This window comes from Poecilia reticulata, linkage group LG2, assembly GCF_000633615.1.
Source record: "Poecilia reticulata strain Guanapo linkage group LG2, Guppy_female_1.0+MT, whole genome shotgun sequence".
Classification (NCBI taxonomy): Eukaryota; Metazoa; Chordata; class Actinopteri; order Cyprinodontiformes; family Poeciliidae; genus Poecilia; species Poecilia reticulata.
The window spans coordinates 13470536-13490669 of record NC_024332.1 but is presented as its reverse complement, the minus strand read 5'-3'; the positions used below and the strand labels follow the sequence as shown (position 1 = coordinate 13490669).

At 41.3% G+C, this 20134-nt stretch overlaps 2 protein-coding genes across 8 annotated transcripts in view; both read left to right on the top strand.

Moving 5' to 3' along the window:
• The first annotated feature begins 3209 nt into the window (after nucleotides 1-3209).
• lonrf2 (LON peptidase N-terminal domain and ring finger 2) lies at nucleotides 3210-15985 on the top strand. The gene is made up of 12 exons (XM_008432229.2): nucleotides 3210-4778; nucleotides 8862-8980; nucleotides 9536-9658; nucleotides 9750-9905; nucleotides 10045-10270; nucleotides 10784-10883; nucleotides 11018-11132; nucleotides 11696-11817; nucleotides 12233-12419; nucleotides 12532-12666; nucleotides 12855-13004; nucleotides 13129-15985. The coding sequence occupies exons 1-12, from the start codon at nucleotides 4049-4051 to the stop codon at nucleotides 13285-13287; spliced, it is 2322 nt and encodes a 773-aa protein (XP_008430451.1). The 5' UTR covers nucleotides 3210-4048; the 3' UTR covers nucleotides 13288-15985.
• A 1830-nt stretch (nucleotides 15986-17815) lies between these two features.
• The window catches only part of LOC103478343 (mitogen-activated protein kinase kinase kinase kinase 4-like), a 94835-nt gene continuing 92516 nt past the window's right edge, over nucleotides 17816-20134 (top strand). For 2 of the 7 annotated variants that reach the window (XM_008432178.2, XM_017301744.1), the window contains exons 1-2: nucleotides 17824-18271; nucleotides 18507-18572. In XM_008432178.2, the coding sequence (XP_008430400.1) occupies nucleotides 18215-18271; nucleotides 18507-18572 (123 nt within the window). In that variant the 5' untranslated portion in view covers nucleotides 17824-18214. Of the gene's footprint in view, nucleotides 18272-18506; nucleotides 18573-20134 lie in introns of all 7 variants that reach the window. The other 5 variants (XM_008432109.2, XM_008432117.2, XM_008432134.2 and 2 more) reach the window with 5 other exon arrangements.

The following is a 20134-nucleotide window of genomic DNA, read 5'->3' as shown; positions in this document are numbered from 1 at the left end:
TTCTTTTTATACAAAGGAACTCAGAGCTCGTTCCAGTCTTTTTCCTGCAGCGCAACAGAAAGATAATTCTCCTTATTTTGATTTAATTTTGGCAGCATGGAGCACAATGAACTGCACTTTGCTCCCGTCTCAGGCCAGCTCTGTGATCCATTATGGAAGGTGGAAACATTGTTTCCTATGATGGGTGTGGACAGTTAAGTAGATTACCAGTGAGCTACTTATCAAATATAGAACGTTGTATGGATGAGTCACAAAATTTGAATAGCATAAACATAAAGCGTTTCTTTGCACCCCTGTGTAATCATCATTATAAATTACTTATAATTATTTAACCTGATTCGTATTTGACTTATCGAGATAGCAAACGTGTTTTCCTCTGACACAGAGACTTTCCCCGTACTTCTTCTAATGAAAGTAGAAAATGTCTTTTGTCATTCTTATCCAAACCACACGATCCGACGGCTGTGAAATGATCCCTTGCTGAAATCTTATGCCCCCATACCGAAGAAGCTCTGCTGCATTTTAATGTTAGACTACAGAAATTGTGTAACAGGGTTAAATGTTTGTGTAAGTCGCTAAAAGCTGTTTCATAAGGAGAAAAAAAACCCAAACAAGCAAAAAACACAACTCAGGTGTTTCAGAGAGTTCACTATCATCAGACATCACTCAGATCTGAATATGAATTTCTGTTTGGACGTACGCGGCCATTTTGTCCAAACTTATCAAGCCACACACAGACTCCCCTCCATCAGAGAACATATAGGACAGACGGTGCTTTTACAACCCGGCAGAGAATGACTCACAAGCGTTTTTGCAATCATTATACAACTTTACACTTATTAAACCTGCCGGAGGGGAAGGGAGGGGGAGAGGGAGAGAGAGAGAGGAGGGTAATGAAGACGATAAAAACTAACAATATGTAAGGTTTCTCCTTTACTGACTGCATAACTTTATGGCTTAATTGTGATACATGTAATGTTTTTGAGTAGTGGTTATGAAAAGGTTGGGTTCAGAGCTTTATGTTTTAACAGCACATCCCATTTCTTACAATTCACTGAACTGTGCTTTATCTAAAGGTACAAAGTAAGTGCAAAAATCAGATTTAATTTATGAATAACAAAATGTTATGTTACAGAAGAAAAAAATTATGTTTTATAGTGTTTCTATGAGTTGTACAAATATGAGCGTTTGCTTATTTCAGGCTGACATACAGTGTGTAGGTTTAGGGTTAGGGTTTTGTTTGTGTAATTTGAGGGCGTCCATAAATGAAAAGCTTAAATTAAGAAGCAAATGTTCATTAGCGACAATTTTCCCCCCACCCCCCCAAACACAGTCAAAACAGTGATCCAAGCACTGTGATTACAAGGCCACAACCACCAGCTGTTCAATTATTTTATTACATTTTCATGCCTCACACAATGACATGCAAAAGTCACATAACCAATAGAACGTGCTGATCCAGTACTGCTGAGATTAATCTGTTAAACTACAGCAAGGTCCATAAACCAATTAGTCTCACGAGATGTCAAAATAAATGAATAAATATCAGTCTAAAATAAGACAGATTCTTCAACTTTTGACTCATTCTTATTACAAAAAAAGAAAGAGGACTTCTGTCTGTTAAAATCTAATGAGGGCATTTCAAAGAGGCTAAAAGCAGTTCTTGTAGTAAAAAATAAGTCTCTGAGTGTTCAAGTACATAAAAGCAGTGAGGGTGAACACTACACTGGTGAGCACATGCGGTTTTTTATATCTAAAGAGATTTTTTTTTAAATGTTACCCACACTAAAATGAAGTATTCTCCTCTGAACTGTCAAACCCTTTAGACCAGCGTTTCCCCATCCCTGGTCCTCAAGGCGTAATTGCTCTGCATGTTTCCCTGCTGCAGCATGCCTGATTTCAAATGATGGCTGATCAGCAGGCTTTTACTGAACAGCAGCCATCTGAATCAGGTGTATTAAAGCAGAGAAATGTCCGAGGAAAAATGGGTTGGGAAATGCTGCTTTAGAGTCAAGGCTGAAGAATAAAGATTTTTCTAGAAACTCTTTGATTGCACAATTAGCTAAAACTAGAGTTTTGTGTGTGTGTGAAGTTTAAAATGAGAACTAATTTAGTTTAGCCTGTTGTGTAAATGATTTCTAACTCTGGGAGGAATGGCAAATGTTTTACTTCACAGCAGATCAAACAAACTGGGCTACTGCACATATTCAGTGACAACTTTAGGCTATTTTGAGGAATTGGGACAAGTCCCTCATAAGGACTTCATATATAAATGTACTGCTTCTGTCCATTTAATAACTATTTGGACTCATCAGAAATGGCTAATGGATAGAAGTTTAAAATTTGTGGAATCTTTAAATATCTAGTAAAATTAAAATGAGAAGATTATATTTACCAATTGAGTGACTTTCCAATCAGATATTTTACAGAAGCTGAAAATAACATGAAAATCAAAATAATTTATTATTTTAAAGTAAATAAGTATCCAAAGAATAGGTACAAGCAGTTATATGCAATGTCAAAAAATAATGTCTGTCTGTCTACTTGTGTTACATTAATGGGTAATATAAATGCACAATGTGCATTGTACTGTAAAATATTTGACTATTAAATTATTTAACGGTATTTTATAAACTGACAAATAATACATTATAGAAGCAATTATTTATTTATCTAAAGCATAAATGTAATAGCCATTTCAACAAATATTAATTTGACATGTATTGAATTGTGGCACTTTTTGTACTCCATACATGGGTCACGACTGTTTTGGTAACTAGTTTCTGTGGTTTTGAAAACTTTCAGGCTTTTGATACATTTATTTTTAAAGCTATAACCATGATATGTCTTCAGCTTTTTTCACAACAAAACAAGAACTGACACTGTGCTTACATAAAACATTACATAAAACAATGAATCAACCCCACAACCAGAACAACTGTGTCCCTAATTCAAGGGGCGAACTGCTTGACCCACAGCAAACACGACGCTTTCTCCTAGTTTGCCCAGAAGTGTCGTGCTGTAAAATCACGCGGGGAACATCTATCTCCACAACAAATAACTGTGAACTTATTCTGCCAAACCCAAAAACAAGCCATTCGCTGCTGTCAGCGAGAGGGTTATACAATATTATTAAGTTATATAAGTGAGCCACATAACGAGCCAATAGAAACTCTTTTCGCGCATCACGTGGTGTCTTGCGCCTGCTTCGGCGAATTGTATATGAAATCCAAAGCAGCTTTATCAGCCGGACACAGTTAGCAAGCATATAAGATGTTTCTCCTCGGTGGAACCTTTGGTTTAATTCGTGTTTTTTCGGTTTTTCGTCGGGAGCTATGATTATCGGAGTCGTTAACGGACAAGGATTTGGGAATATTGTGTCTGAAAGAGTTCGTTTGAGGAGTTCGGCGAGCGGTAAAGGAGCAGTCGGTGTTAGCTAATCTATGTTAGCTAAAGCTCCCTGGTTGTCTTATATAAACACAACAGGCTCGTAGATCTGTAGCTAATGTTTATTGAATTCCAATTCCTGATTTTGTTCAGGTAACTTAATTATCGGACACGAGTTTGACATTCAACTATTAGTTTGTGCTCGTGACCAGGTGCTGAATAAGTTTTTCACTTCGGTTCAGCTGAAAGGATTTAGTATTGGTGTAACAAAACACCTCTGGGGCAATTTAATGCCCCTTAAAAGTGCGATTTTTCTTTTTTTTGCTCGTCTCCTTTTTTAGTAGTGGGCAGCATGATTGACATGGAGTGGTTAAAGAATGCATTTTCTGAGAAACCGAAGCCTATACTCTTAATTTATAGTCATATTTTTGGGGGATTTTCTTTTTTTATGTCGCCTAGATTGGAAAAAGCCTCAACCTTGCTCCAATGGCCGTCATTGCGGGGCAGCCAGAGAGGTGGTCTGTTTTAGGATCAAAACTTTTAAATGAACATTTTGGGAACAAGGTGAAATATAATAGTAGAGAACTTTGTCTGCTTTGGTCAGACCAGCATTGAGCTTCTCGTGTATATATATATTTTTAAGTCACTGTGAAAAGAGAAGATGGAGACGGGAGTTCTGCATCATCAGGGCGACCTGCTCCTCCACCCGCTCTCCAACCCTGGAGCCGCGGGTCTCTGCCCCGAAATGCTGGAGGTGGCCGAGGAGGCCAGCCGGGCTGGGGACTTTAACCTGGCCGTAGAGATCTACAGCTCCCAGCTCGCAGACCTCCAGCAGCCGGACCGGGGCTTGTGTCTGCGGAAGGGCGACTCTCTCGCCCGCGCCGGGCGGATATCAGAAGCGCTGGAGGCGTACTGCACAGCGGCCAACCTGGGCAAGTTGCGCCCGGAGGAGCTGGCCGTCCTGGTGGAAACCATCGCCCGGACGCTCCGCGGGAAAGAACTGGGTCTTCCCGTGACCCTAAACGGGCAGACTAAAAGTGGCGGCGGGCAGGACGGGGCTCATAACGACGGGGAATGCGAAGAAGACGAAGCCCTGGATTTGTTTTCCTGTCGCCTCTGCAAATGCCTGCTGCAAGAGCCCGCAACTTTGGAGTGCGGGCACACTTTCTGTAAGCGATGCGTGGAAGACGACGCCGTCAAAGATTGTATAAGCTGTAAACAGAAGTCGAGCAAAAGCGACCSGAGAGTCAACGTGGTTCTCAGCGGCCTGCTGGACAAACTGTTTGAAACTGAGAGCAAAGCCAGGAAAATGTGGATCGAGGGGGAAGTTTTGTGGAGTAAACAGAACCTGGCGGACGCTTTGGAGCGGTACAATGCAGCAGTAGATTTAGGTAAGTGTGGAACTTCTTTTTTTGTTGTTTTTTCGCTTGWATACCTTGCAATAAAAGCTCAAGTGACCTACTTTTAGTGCAACTTCCTCGTGTCAACGATAGCTGGCGCCCTTCTGCTGGCTCGTTACGTGACGCACTGTCCTYCGTTACCTAAGTAGCACGCGTCTCATAATGCTTATCAGGCCCTCATTCATATTCTTCTATTTTTAGAAGATAGGCTTTTTATTGAGGCCCTGCATTGATGCCAGTTCCAGTTTTCCCACTTACCTTTTACAAAACGTCATTATACCACATTTTATTTTTGTCTTGCTGCAAATGTGACTTTATTTTTGGTTTTGAGAGACAAAAAAAAGGTCAGCCTCCCTGGTCTCTTGTAGGGGTGTTTCACAAGCTGTGTTAGATAACAGCYAGAAAGCAGCTTTCATAACATGTAAATGCTGCGCCTTCTTATTTAAATAACTTTACAAATATGTGCTGTGTGCTGCTCTTTTTTTTTTTTAGTATTTGTTTGTTTTAATAAATTGTAAASCTGCTGAGCCAAAATGCAGAATGGTCTCCTATGTTCTGGCATTATATAAAGAGTGTCAGCACGCCTCAGTAACCACAGGCCGGGCGGGGCTCACGTTGCACAATTTGAATAGCCAGAGAAAATCTGAGCTGAATCCCTCCCCAAATCTTTCCTATATATTTATATATTTACATGTTAAAATTATAGATTTTTTTTCAGCAGTTTTCCCTCTTGGTGCCTGAAGTTGAAGCCCAAAATGAATGTCTTCCAGCGCTCTGTTGGCACCACTGTAGATATTTTCCTCTYCGTATCAATATTGATTCATGCCTTCTGCGTTGTAAAGACCTCTGGGTGACAGAAGGATGGAGTGCGTTCACAGTATTGTCACTGCCAGCCTCTGTTTTCCCAATACAGACAGCAGGAGGCCTTCTGCTGTCTCATATAACATGGGTGTAACTGTGCCATAAATAAAAATGCACCTCTTGCCTAAAGTATTCCTTTTATTTAGGCTATTTATGCCTCTTTAATAGAGACTGTATGTAGTCTCAAGTCCTCAATGGACTTGAGGTAGTAAAAGTAGTAGGAATTGATCCGTGTGTGATTCTCACACTTTGATAACCCAAATAATATTAGCAAAATTCTAAAAATAAAATTGTGTGTTTGTTTTAAGTGAAAGCTTTGATATGTTAAATAGATATATTGATGCCAGCAGTTGGCTCATTTCTTGTAAGTAAAGGAGAGGAATGAGAGATGTATTACAAGCCTGGCAGGCCACCAGGCTTTTCTTGTGCCCCCACCAGGCTAAGCATGGCTTATTTATTTAATTAAGTCTTTTTAAAATGTTTGTATTTTTAAGACTATAGTTTGTATTAACATTCAAACCTTTCAATAACACATGATTATCAAGTGATTTTTTGACATTTCCTGTCAACTTTAAACATTTTTTAACTCAAAAACACGACAGGCTGCTGGATGAATGAATGCCCTGGCACCCAACCACCGGACTTGGTGGGAAGAGGGAGTTCTTCTCTCTTGTCCCATTTCTTGTTTGGTAACTATCGATAAAGATCACTTTCGCCACAACAATCTTAAAAAGAGATTGTGCAGAAGAAGATGACTTTTGTACAGAGCACTGCGCTTCTACGTTGTTGTTTTTTTTTCAACCCTTCTGACCATGTTTACAGACCGTTTACATTTCCGTTGTCATGCTGCGCTGGCATCTCTTTGAATAATGCCTTTTAAACCTGTGACTGCCTCAGTGAGTCAGCTGCTTGTAATCGAAGACATCGGACCTCTTGTAATAATAGACCTTAGAGGTGTAATTTTATCCCCAAACATCGCTGTTAAGAAGCTTCAGATCTTCCCTTCACTCTAGATAGCATAAAAAAATGTGACTGTAATTTTATCCATAAAACGTGATGCTTGTGCAAACAGGAAATGGATTTCCCCCTGAACAAGGTGATAACGTAATGTACTCTGAATCATAGATGAGGATTTATCACTTAGAGGGTGGGAGCGCATCCATTTGTTAGTGATCATAAAAAAAATATATGGCTTAAAAAAATAAATAAATTGAATCCTTGTTCCTGGTGCTAACTCTAGCTGTCTCAACACGGGGGTTTGTATTTAGAAGCTAGTCCATTGTGTCGTCGCCGCATTGACGTGTGAAGGTGTTGTGAGAACAGCCTACAAGCCGCTGCTATGTTAAGGAAACCTGAAACTGCCGTGCTATTAATAAAAAGAAATCGCTCAATAGAACAACAAGCAAACCAAACTGATCTTGTCATGTCAGCAAGATAAAGTTTATTTTTTTACACCACCAACGTATGGCTGGACTCTGCTGATCTGTGCCATCTGATCATTGAACTTGACACTGGGTCACAATTGTAACGCGATGCGTTCCGCTCTGAGCAGCTCTTGGCTGAATATCCAGGTTACACTAGAATCCATGATCTGTGTTTCCAGCGGCGGCCATCTTATGCTAGCCTCGGGTGTTGGAGAGTGATTGGCTGAAGCCTAAAATTGGAGCTATTTGAGCATCCTGATGGCAGGGATGTAGATATTTTAGTTTGTGTATCAATATTGAGTCATTTCCTTCTGTCTGCTTTGGGCGACAGAAGGAAGCGTTGTCACCTCAAGCCTCTGTTTTCCCCGAAACAGGCAGCAGGAGGCCTTCTGATGTAGCACGGGTGGAACTGTGTCGTAAATACAAATGCAGATCTTACCCAAGACTAGAAATGATTGTTTTATACTTCCTATAATTGGTGAGATGCCAAAACGGGCCTTTTAGCGTAGGCTGAGTTGCATAAAAAAGGATAATTTCATCACTAAAATAATGTTGTACAATTATTTTTGGGAAGTTGTGTGACTATTTTGTTTCCATTCAGTGGATGGTAACAAAAGGATGTGTTCAACACTTTCCTGTTAATATGATTTTTTTTCTTCTTTTTTTTTCTGAAGACGTGCCAACGTTTGACTCCATAATAAGTCTGCAAATCTATATATAAAAATTATAAATTGAACGAAATAACAGACCTCGGCATACCACTACACTTGGTTTCGCAGATAAAACCAGTCACTAAAATTGTAATTCTAGGATCTAATTTAATATACTCTATTGGAAAGAATCTAAGAAAATGTGGAAGGAGTCCTGCACCGCTCACAGAGCAAAAAACACCATTTAGCATTTGGCTATTGCACTTCTGTTGTAGGGGTTTTGCTGCACGAGGGACTGGTGCGCTTCATATAATTAATACCTTCATGCGGAAAGTCTGTTATGCGGAAATATTGAAGCAACATCTTAAGACGTCAGATGTAAAGCTAAACGCTGACCAGATTAGCTAATTGGCTACAAAATGACCAATACAAGGAAAATAAGTCAGTGGTTTTTAGAGGCCACCAAAGCTTTGACCTTTGTCCCAAATTCATTGGCAGCGATAAAATAAGGTGTTTGAATACAAGGCGGTCTCCAAGCCTGACTCACTCACACCATTTGTGAAAAAGGGCCAAAATTCCTGGAAATCATTGAGATGTTTGTCAAAGAACACCCAAAACATTGACACGAGTCATACAGTTCAAACTGGGGCAACTGAATGTGAGCTTCTGGCTTTGAAGGAAGCTGTTATGCGTGTTGGTACGTAGCCTCTCTGCTTTCAGCCGTGTTCAAGAGGAAGTACAGTCGGCACGTATCAATCAGGTGTTATTTGTTGTTCCAAAATGCGTGCATCCACTTTTTATTTGGGACACGTGAATTCTTCCATCTGCCGTCAGTCACAGGTGGTTAACAACAGAAATGTTAAGTCTTTTGAATTCAGCTCTTAAAGTGGTACCGTAATCTGTTTGATCCTACATAATATTAGTTTGATTTTATTCCATCTATTATTTTTTTTAAACCAGGGCGAATGTTATTTACTTTGACTCAGATATTGTAATGGTCTGCACACAATGTCCCAAGCTGGTGACGCTCCACTTTGTTGCTTTATTGCCTCACTTGTCTGACCTAGAAAAAAAAGGTTTATCCCATGGAAGACTGTCTGACATTGCTCTATGGGTTTTTTTTATTCCTGTGTCTACAGCGCCCTCTTCAGGCAGACTGCTATGTCAACGGGCTGAACTGCACATGGAGATGAGGAACTTCAACCAGGCGGTGCAGGATGCCAACAGTCTGTGCAGATTAAAACCGCTATGGACAAAGGTGAGTTTCCGTTTTGTAATTAATGTAGATGACTCAGTTGGATGCATAAAGAGCTTTTTTTCCCAGGTGCAGACAGGTATGAAAGGACAACATTTGGAAAAAATTTTAAAGTTTCTCACTTTGTCACGTTATTGTACACAGATTTTTAGATTATATTTATGTTAGCAAATTTGCTACTAGATCTATTTCAGTTTTTCTTAAAACTAGAGCCAATATTCCTCAGCTCCGGTTAAGTTCTGTCAAATCTCAAATAACCATTATTTCAGTAATCGATTAATCATGAATAATTTGTTTCGTCTGTATATCTGGAACTTTAGATATTTCAAATTAATTCAGGTCAAGCTGTTCTTATTTTTTAAAATTTATGCCTTACATGGGTTTTCGTGATTTAAGATGAAGGGAACAATTGCATGTCTAACAGAGCGTTTGCTAACAGCAAGTTAGCAATCGCAGTAGATTTGGTGAAGTGAGGTCAGTCGGCCTTTGATTGTTTGAAATGATGAGTTCGGTGGGAATGCCGTGTTGCAGTTGCTGAATTTTTCCTGTGCGTTTCAGGCTCACTGCCTTAAAGCCACGGCGCTGAGTAAAGTCGACCGGAACGACGAGGCCTTGCAGGAATACTTCCTGTGTCTGGCGCTGAAGCCGGACTGGACCAAAGTGAAGCTGGAGGCCCAGAAGGTCAGACAGACGACTCAATGGCAACAAAGCAGCTGGTCGCCGTTCTCCTCATCCCACGTAACCGATTGAGTTGCTCTGGTTTTGTCCGCAGGTGCTCAGCGCGGTGTTCTCCTCCGTGTTTGAGAACGAGGACATGCCCACGCCGCTGCATCCCCTGCAGGGCGGGCTGGCCACCCGCCTGATCAAACCCCCCGCCCTGCTCCAGTCGCTGAGGCCGCTGACGCAGAAACCGGGCTGCTCCTCACAGGTTAATGCGCACACAGTGCAGCAGCAGTTGACATGTTTCCGTTTCACTCTCCGCACTTTCTTTTAAAATTCTGCACATTTATATCTCAGTTTGACACTTAAACTCACTCTGCAGCTTCTCATTCTGTCTCCATTTGTAGGATTCAGAGTTCAGCGTAGCAAAAAGCCCCCCCGTGGACGGACCATCTTCCGAGCTTTCTCCCATGTCTCCCGCTAAGTCGGACCTGGCTGCAGGGGAAGGCAGCTCCAAAAGTCTGGCCAACGTTTTGGCTTCACTGCCGGCGCCTCATGGTGGCCTGAAAAGGAAGCACAGCGGTGACTGCGCCGCCGCGCCGTTCAACCCTCCGTCCAAGCTCTCCAAACCCGGTAGGAGAAAATCCCACGGCAATCTGACAAGAGGCCTGTCACCAATACAAGTTTTACTGGGCGATAACTTGTTTTATTATTTTGATAAATGCTTATGTTTTGAGACCAGTTTCAAGTAATATATTGACAGTGGCATAATGATGCAAGTAGGTGGTTTTATTAGCTGGACAGATGTGTCATTTTGTCCAGCTTGGTCATCTCAAGTTGTAAACAAACCCCCCAAAAAACAGAGATACTGTCATGTTGGAGCGCCCTCTTGTGGTTTCTTACATGAACTGCATTCATTGGATTTTCAGATAAAACGTGCTGCATTTTAAATGTGCAGTAACGTGTTTCCTTTTGTCAGATCCAACAGTTTAAGCTTGAATGTAAATAAATGGAGAAAACGCTTCACATTTTAGAGAACCAAGCAGAAGCAATGCTATGAAAACCTGTAGCACATGTATTGTGGTGCACTAAAGCACCAGAGGACATGTTGTCTTTAAAAACGTATTATTTATGTTTTTTCTCCAGATGATGTAAAGGCGTTTCAGACGGCTTCAGTTTGCGGAGGCAGAGTGGTTCCTGTTGATTTACTGGACAGTGGAGACCTGGAGTGCTCACTCTGCATGAGGTTAATACAGTTTACTTTTCATCATATACTGCAAATTTAATAATAAGATGCAAAGACTTTACAGCTTTAAACAGGCAAACAGAGTGGACAGTGTTGAACTCTTTGCTTTTGTTTTTTTTTGCGTTGTGCTTCAGATTGTTCTACGAACCTGTGGCTACTCCCTGTGGTCACACCTTCTGCCTCAAATGTCTGGAGCGCTGTTTGGACCACAACCCCAACTGCCCTCTGTGCAAGGAGAATCTGTCTGAGGTACACAGCTGAGCTACGCTGCAGAGAGCTGAACGGAAAACTGGCATCAGCTACAGATTCGGTTCTGTGCAGCTTGGGAAAATGTGGAATTTTGAAAAAATCCTGTCTTTCCAGACAGATTTCTATTTCTTTTGCTGTTTTTTTACTCTTTGTTTTTTGTTTCTTTTTTTTAAAAACTTTTTTATAGCTTTGCTCATTCTTTCATTTGCTCTGTTTTTTGTTTGCTCTGTTCTTTGCTCACTTTTTCTTTTGCTCTTTTTCCCCTTTTTTCTTCTTTCCATCTTTTTTCTTTAGATTTTTTTTCTTTTATCTTTTTCTTTTTCACTCTTCTTTCACTTGCTTGTCAGTCCTTTCGTTCTTTTTTGCTTTTTCTTTTTTCTCTCTCTCTTTTTATTTTTCTCTGTTTCTTCCTTCCTTCTCACTCACACGTCTCTAGTGAACCTCAGTATTTTGTGTTTGACATTCAGAACTCTGTAAAAGACGTTCTTTCATAAAACCTTTGCAGCCATCCTGTCTCAGGGAACGAACTAAAGTAGTAAAGCATTCTCTRTGTTTGGTTACAGTTTCTAGCTACCAGAGGTTACAATAAGACCTTTCTGATGGAGGAAGTCCTACAGCGTTACCTTGGAGACGAACTGACTGAGCGGAAGAAAATCCATGAGGAGGAAATGAAGGAGCTGTCCAAGTTAGTTTTCCACAAATCACAAACACCTGAAAGCATTAAAGGGTTAATATATGTAATTAATTCAATTTGAGAACAGCAGTTTGGGGGAAAAAATTTTAAAGTTTAAAGATGATCATTTTTTGCATTTGTATTGTATCCTGGCAACCAAAGCACACACTGGCTATCAGTTGCAAACTTTCCAATTAGTAAACAACATTCCTCCTTCCAGAAATTACAAAGGAAGAATATTAGCGACTCTTTTTCTTCATTTTGTTTTTTAAGCTACTTGAGCTCCCTAACGATAAACTTGCATAGTTGCTGATTCTCTGCAACGCTTTGGTTTTAAATGGAGCCTTTACAGGATTTTTAAATCTTTGGAACTTAAAAAAAAAAACTGCATTCAGTGGTAATTATTTCTCCTGTCTGTGTTTTGCAGTTTGAACCAGGAAGTGCCCATCTTCGTGTGCACCATGGCATTCCCCACCATCCCCTGCCCGCTTCACGTCTTTGAGCCGCGCTACCGCCTCATGATTCGCCGCTCCATGGAGACGGGCACCAAGCAGTTTGGCATGTGCATCGCCGACGAGCTCAAAGGCTTTGCTGACTACGGCTGCATGCTTGAGGTTGGTAACCAGATCTTTTCCAGAAAAATCCACCTTTAAAATCCTATTCACTTTTGCAGATTCTCCTCATACTTCACGCGACTCAGACCTGATTGGTTGGATTGTTTTGCAGGTGCGTGACGTCAAGTTCTTTCCCGACGGCCGCTCGGTGGTCGACACTATCGGAGTTTCGCGGTTCAAGGTCCTCAGCCACGGACAGAGAGACGGCTACAACACCGCTAAGATAGAGTACCTGGAGGACAGGAAGGTGAGCTGTCTGATCATTTCTGCAGTAGTTCTGATCTCGCACTACAAAATCTCAATAGAAGCTTTTTTTTTTTTTTTTTTTAAGTTCAGAAGACGAACGATGTCGTTCAGGTTTTTTTAGTCTGTTATTGTCCAAGTGATGTTTCTTCTGTTGTTCTATATAAAATTACAAACTGTGTTTATAATCAGGTTGAGGGGGAGGAGCTGGTGGAGCTCCTGAAGCTGCACGACTCCGTGTACGATCAGGCCAACAACTGGTTCACGTCGCTGAAGGACAACATGAAGAGTCAGATCCTCAGCCACTTTGGACATCTTCCCAGTAAAGATCCAGACCCACAGGTCAGCGCAGCACCGGTTTTCAGTATCGAATTGGTCAATACTGAACCTCAGATTTCGGTATCGGAAGCGGATCGTTGCGTCCCCGGCATTTACCGGTGTCTGTTTGGTTTTATTCCCCTTGCAGGCGGTTCCTGAAGGCCCGGCCTGGTGCTGGTGGCTGCTCGCCGTCCTTCCGCTGGAGAACCGAGCCCAGCTCACCATCCTGGCCATGACTTCCCTCAAGGACCGCCTCATCGCCATCCGAAGGGTCCTCATCTTCGTCACCCGCAAGAGGCCGCGGTGATTCGGCCTCGTGTCGACCAGCACGGGCGTCTATGCAGTTCAGAAGTCTGATTTCCCTTCACGCTGTCTTGACTCCACCCATTTACGTTTCGGTTCATTCCTTTTAGTCCCGTGTTGGTCCACTCTGAGATGTTGATGAACGTGTAGCCCGTCAGAGCACATCCCTCAGGTCGGTTGAGGGGAAACAAAGAGACTTGAGTCATCATCATCACATCGTTTTGTAAAGATGTGCCAGACTTTTTTATTGAAAGAACAACTTGCAGAAACATCGAAAGCAAAGCGCCGTCAGGATGAATGACGACTCCCCTCCTCCCGCACACTAAGCAGTATTCACCAGAGAGGGGAGCAGGAGATGGCCCACTAAAGAAATCTGCTGAAAAATTGTGCAAAAGCATAAGATTTTTTTTGCATAGCGACGTATATAATGAATGTACTGAACGTTTTCTTCCTTTTCCGTTCCCCCCCCCCCTTGCCTTACTAACTTTACCGAAATACGTTCAACAAATTTCCTTGTAGAAGAACTAGCAACTGCTGCCTCACTTTAAGTATTCCTGACGGAGCCAAAACCAGGCCAGGCGTTTGGCGTGTAGTTGAGGACGATGTTGTGATGACAGACGCACCGAGCCGAATTTTGTACCCAATTTCCACTTTTGGTAAAAAGTCTTATACTATTTTTACAGACTCGGATACAGAACTAACAGCATTAAAGTATTTTTTTCTCAACTTGCTATGTGAGCAGGAGGCAGCTTTACACTACGTGTGTGTGTGTGCGCGTGCGAGTGTGTGTGAGTGTGAGGAAGAGAAAGTGTGCAGTTGCCTGGAAACAAGATTTCCAAAATGTATTCCAAATCCAGCCTGTTTCAAGTCAAAGGGTAAAAGCTCTGAATAATACAACTATTGGTGCACCGATCATGATTTTGGCCGGTACCGATTATTATAATTTTTAAAAAATTGAACTGATGCTGTCAGGTGTTATGAGGTCACAATACGCCTTTCAGTGCTCCAATTTTATTTTATTGAAAATAATTTAACCAAAGACGAGACTCTGTCATAGAATCTTAAATATTTTCTGACGTATTTGACAAAATTTATTTATTTTTTTTTACTTTACTGCTAACTACTTGAGACTTCTTCCCTCTGTGACGACGTGCACACCAAAGAGCGTTGACGGTAGCGCTACCTGGTATGTAGGGCTTTATGCAAGGTGTGTTCAGAGATTTGGAAAAAAGAACCGATTTCTGAGTTTCCTACCAGCCAGGACCAATAAGATTAAAGTAAATAAAAATCTACCAATTCGTTCACCAGTCAATTCCTCGGTGCGTCTCTTGTCATGGCAGTTGTCGTGGGCGAGGTTGTGATTTAGACTCCAGCGTGCAAATGTGTGTTTAATCCTGGCTTGAACAGATCGAAGAACTTGCGTTGTGGTGAAGCGCACAAACTGGTTGCATTAACGGACAGACTGATAGAAACTCATCCAGATGTTGCCGATGTGGCACATTGTGTCCTATTGTAGCAGACCGCCGGGACAAAACAGACGTAGGTTTAGGTTGTAAGTGTACTCTTCTGTTTGTGTCTCTCTGCTCTGCCTGTAGCTGGGTGTCTGTGTGTATAATTGGGGTGAATTATATGTATATCAATGTAATTCAGAGGCCTTTTTAATGTCTTCAAGGAACAACTTCATTGTCTTCTTTCTCTTTTACTGTCTGTAATATTACCTTGCACACAATAATAATGCAATTCCCACCCCCTGGGGGTTTCCTTATAAACAATAAGACTTATTTATATTTAAGCAACCTTGAAAATGTTTTTTTTTATTTATTTATAATTCTGCATCATTTAATTTTTTATTTTGTATTTTTTGCTTCTTCAGATATTTGCTTTGAACAAAAAAAAAAAAAAAAAAACTAAACTCACCATTATGGCCCAGTTACTACCTTAGTTTTCATTTTATGTGTAAGTCTAAAATGCATCTTTTTGTTTTTTAAATTGAAGAAGCAGAGATTATTAATTTTTTCTGTCATGCAATTTACACAACCTCTTACACATTGATGAAAGCAAAAGAAAAAAAAAAGCAGAAAGATTCAGTTCAAAGTAAAGCTGCAGAGATCTTTTTGCGAAATACATCAGCACCTTAATTTTAACTGATTTTGTAAACTTTCACTCGCCGGCAAAAGCCCGTATGTATGCAGAATGGGGCCCAAATTGAATTTGCGTGGATTAACTGTCCAAACATCCCGCTGGGGACGTTTTAATTGAGTTTGCGTGACATTTTGATAAATGGTACCATGTGGACATATTCATTATGAGCTGCCCCCAGTTTTATCTGCACGCACAAGGAATACTTTTGGGGTTTGTGCCAACAGTCTGAAACTCTTCCACTAATAAGAAATTAGTCGTAAATTGGGGGAAACGAGGGTTCCTGGCTTACATAAGCAATATGTTAAATTAGCAGACCGGTGGGGTTTTTAAAGAAACTTTAGAAACTGCAATATACCTATAAAGTGGCACGTGCTAAGGCTGATCCAGCTCGCGAGGTAGTTGCATTATTAGTGTGCATTATTCTCTACGTTATTCTGTTCCTTCAAGAAGTTTGAGACTCCTGCGGTTTTCACAGCGTGCTGTGATTCTCTAGTATATTTGTAAAGGGAGCTCTTGTACCTATTTTTTATTGCAAATAAAAGAAACTTCATCAAATCCTGTTTTTGTGTTTATTTAATTTACTAAACGAGGGCTATAATAAAGAGCGGGCGATTTTTCAGACCTTTGTAGACAAGATCTTGGATGTTAGCTCCTGAAAAGCAGACGAACAATTTCAGAAAGTGTTATAGGAATATTATTTCTGGATCAAATTCTCCTGAGATTATTTGGCAAATGAGGGCTGACCTAATCCGTACTGCGAGTCTGTTGCTAGGTGACTTTTAGACGTTACTTCCGCTATTCTTGTTCCGGTCTTCCACGCAAGAGGGCAGTGTTTGCTAACTGGTGGCACGAATTGAGTGGACGGTGAGTACTTTAGAGCCCGAGTACTGGTCAATGCTGTTATTAGAAAAAAACAAAACACTTTTTTTATGTTCAAAAAGAAATGAAACGTTCTAAATTTAGAAAAAGTTAAAAAGCGTTGAAGCAAACTTTCAAATGCTAACATGTTTTTCCTGTCTGAGCCAGCTAACAAATTAGCTGTGTGTGAGTTTATAGGTTTGGAGCACACTCTGTAATTAAGACGTCTGTCCAGCCTGAAATCCTAAACATATTCCAACTAATGATAGCACATAAAAGCAGTAAGCTGCACACAGTGTCTTTATGCTACAACCATTTCAAGGACCTCACCCAAACAAGCAGCAAAAATAATTTTTTATTGTCTCCATTCACAATCCAATAACTTTTGTCGGGCAAGATACTTCATTTTGACAACAAAACTGGCCGAAATTCCTCCACAGCACTGTAAATACCCAAAAACGGAAGTTATCACAGATACTTGATTGTAGCAGTTGATTTTTTCTCCTATAAAGATAAACATCGTCATTTAGAAACTGCTTTTTGCGTGTTGTATATGACTAATATTCAAAATGCTTTGATGTTCTGTAAAACGTAACTGTGAAAAACATGCAAAAAAAGAAAGGAAAACACATTTTCACTCTATTGTAGATTTATAAAAGTGAAAATGGATGAATACAAATGTTTTGCATATGTATATGTATATATAGGTGCTGTAATGTCAATAGCATCACTGTGGCAGCTGAAACATCTGTTTTGGTGAGACGAGTCCACATTTAGTTCTGTCTTTTTAACCAGCGCTACTTCTTCTGCAATTTGACTGAAATAACTTTTTATCCTGCCGGGAAAAAGGTTTGTCTCTCTTTTTTTCTCCCCCCTTCTTCTTCTTCTTTCAGTGATGTGGGTGTGGGAAAGTAGAACAGTTAGTCACTGCACAGAACACAACACATCTAGCAACCCTGTCCATAAAACTAAAAAGATCAATATTGTTCTGTAACAAATAAACAACTTGTTTGGGAGCAGTGATGGTTGTAAAGTGTAACAACTGGTGGGAGAAAGGATCTGCCTTAACAGCGCTTTGTGCACCTGGGATGCAAGACAGGCAGCAGTGCAGCTTTATTTATTTTCCTTCTCAACATGAGATAGACGTATTTAAAGCATTTCTTGTCAGATATAAAAAGAAAATGTGTGAAAGTGTCGCTATGTACAGTTGTGTTTAAAATAATAGTAGGTCAACATCACCAACCAAAGTTTTCGGTAGAAATTAAAGTTCGACATGGAAAATAATAATTAAAAGGAAGTGCAGAGTAATAGAAAGCCATTGTTGTTATCAATATTAACATTATCATTATTATTATTATTTAATGTGAAATGAAAATATTTAACAACAATAATAATACAAATAATAATAGTTTAGATATGGCTCATTTAAAGGTGATATGAATTAATCTACGGTAGCTGCAGAGCCCCCAAATCAAATTTTGCTCCGGCTCTCACACAATTTTGGGTCGGCTCTGGCAGAGAGATCATTTTCTCTCTCTCTCTCTGGGCTTCCACAAATCTTGGACTGTCCCCGTTTGGGGCGGCGATGGAAGACAGAGGGACAGAGAGACTTATGGACCGAATGGGAGGGAGAGAGGGCGGAGAATCCCGGTAGAGAGACCTGCACACAAACAGAGAGAGGGAGGGCAGGACAGGCAGGACTCCGAGTCCGGCAGGCCGTCAGCAGCGCAGGCTCTACGGTCGGTATGTAGCAGCGGAGGGAGCTGTCTGGGACTAGAAGCAGAGGAAAACGCTTTGAGTAGACTAAAACAGCCGTGGGATTTAATACGAAACGTGACGAGGATGAGACACAATTCGTCCACTTGAAGGAAACCAAAACACGCCGTTATTCCTCTTGATTTATCACCGTTTCTTTTCTTCTTTTTGCGAAAATGGCGAACGACTCTCCGGCTAAGAGCCTGGTGGATATAGACCTGGCATCATTGAGGGTGAGTTTGCCTGGCGCTCGCATCTTTCTTCGCAGTCGTTATGTTTTTAAATAAAGAAAATAAATGTGCTGCACCGTAGTGACACAGCCCCGCGGTGGCTTTTCTTTGTCTAATATCCGCTGGCAGGAGAGGCGAGCCGGGCGCTGCCGGCTTTATACACCAAACGAACCTGAATGCAATTACGAGCACGAGATCAATTAAACGTCCCCCTCTTTTTGTGTGTTTTAATGTCCAGGATCCAGCTGGGATTTTCGAGTTGGTGGAAGTAGTGGGAAATGGCACCTATGGACAAGTGTATAAGGTTGGTGAAAGCCTCCATCAGTGTGTGTGTGCGTGTGCGTGTGCGTGTGTGTGTGTGTGTGTCACAGTGTCACAGCTGAGAACAAACCGGCGGAAACCGAAGCACAAACATGCACCTATGTATTTTTTCCTCTCTCAGTCTCAGGAAAACGTTTATTATAGCCGACCATGCCCCCCACCTTCACCCCCGCCCGCTGCTTCCTCTGGGACCGGAGCGGTCTGGCCTGGATTATCTCTCTGATAGCGTTTTGGCCTCTCAGCTGCTTCTCTTCCATCCCGTATTATTTTATGCATTCAGCGATGCAAATAGTAAGGAGAAATACATACTATTTAGTCTATTTTTATTCCATTAGGAGTTCCTCATTCCCGACGCCCCCGACCCCTCTCTCTCGCTGCTTCTCTCATCCACGCCCCAGTTAAATATCCCCTTCACAGACCATGCTTGGCGTTGGGCTGATCGGGCCAACCCCATCCGTGCATGACAGGCCTTTACCACGCTGACCGACTTGTGCGCCATTGGGTGGGCGGTGTTTCATTGCGCATTTGTGCACACCATTGCCCAGCAGGCCATTCGCCGGAGTGGCTCGGTGCTGCATTAATGGGGATGTAGGCCTACCCATCCACTCACATCCATGTAGCAGAGGAGGCATCCGATGGGGGGAACCTGGTTCTCATGCAACCCAGATTTCCATCAGGGAGGAGCAGCTTCTGGATTCTGATGTTGGCTGATAGAAATGAGGGGAAGGAAGTCGTATCTGACTGAGTTTCTGTTGATTATAAAGGCCTGTTGGACAGCTGGGTGCTTAAAGAAATCTGCTTTACACTTCTGAATGCGATTGAGTGATTTCTGTATTTTATTTAACAATAACAGCTACGGYGGGATCGTTTAGCTTTTTGTAACATCGGGAAAGATGTCAGGAGATTATATCTACAGCATTCACGAAAAACAAGCCTGTAATTTATTTGATAGGCTGTACATCGGAGCTCTATGAATTAAAGAAAGCTAGTTAGCGAAAGAATTGTGGATTTATCACAGCTGATGTCATCATCTAAGCAGGTTCCAGTTATGTCATTACATATGTATGTGTCTGGTGTTTCTGTGGGGAACTGGTCAGCTGGCATAAACACTTTTTCTTTGATCACAAGGCTTGCAAAATGTGGAACTTTGTCTGTGGTTGCACAGCAGGTTTTGATGTTCAGTTCACTTTTTTTCTCCTTGAAATCCGAATTTTTTTTTATTTTTATGCTTTGTGTGGTTGTTTATAATACTGTTAAATAAGACTTCTGTGCAAACGTCCACGACATACGCAAAAGAAAAACATAGACGTCACACAGCAACGCACCGTTTACAGAAGTAATAACGGATACCACCGTCTTCAGATTGATTTTTAAAGCTGTCGAACTGCCTGCTTCAGCCTCTGTTTGTTTGGATTCACTGCGTTCACGCATGTCTCATGTCAAAGACGAAAAAAGTTGGATAAAATGCGACCTGACTGTTCTGACTGCAGACGCTTTGAAAAGTATTGGACATGCTGATGTTATTTTGGGTGAAAAGATTGGAGT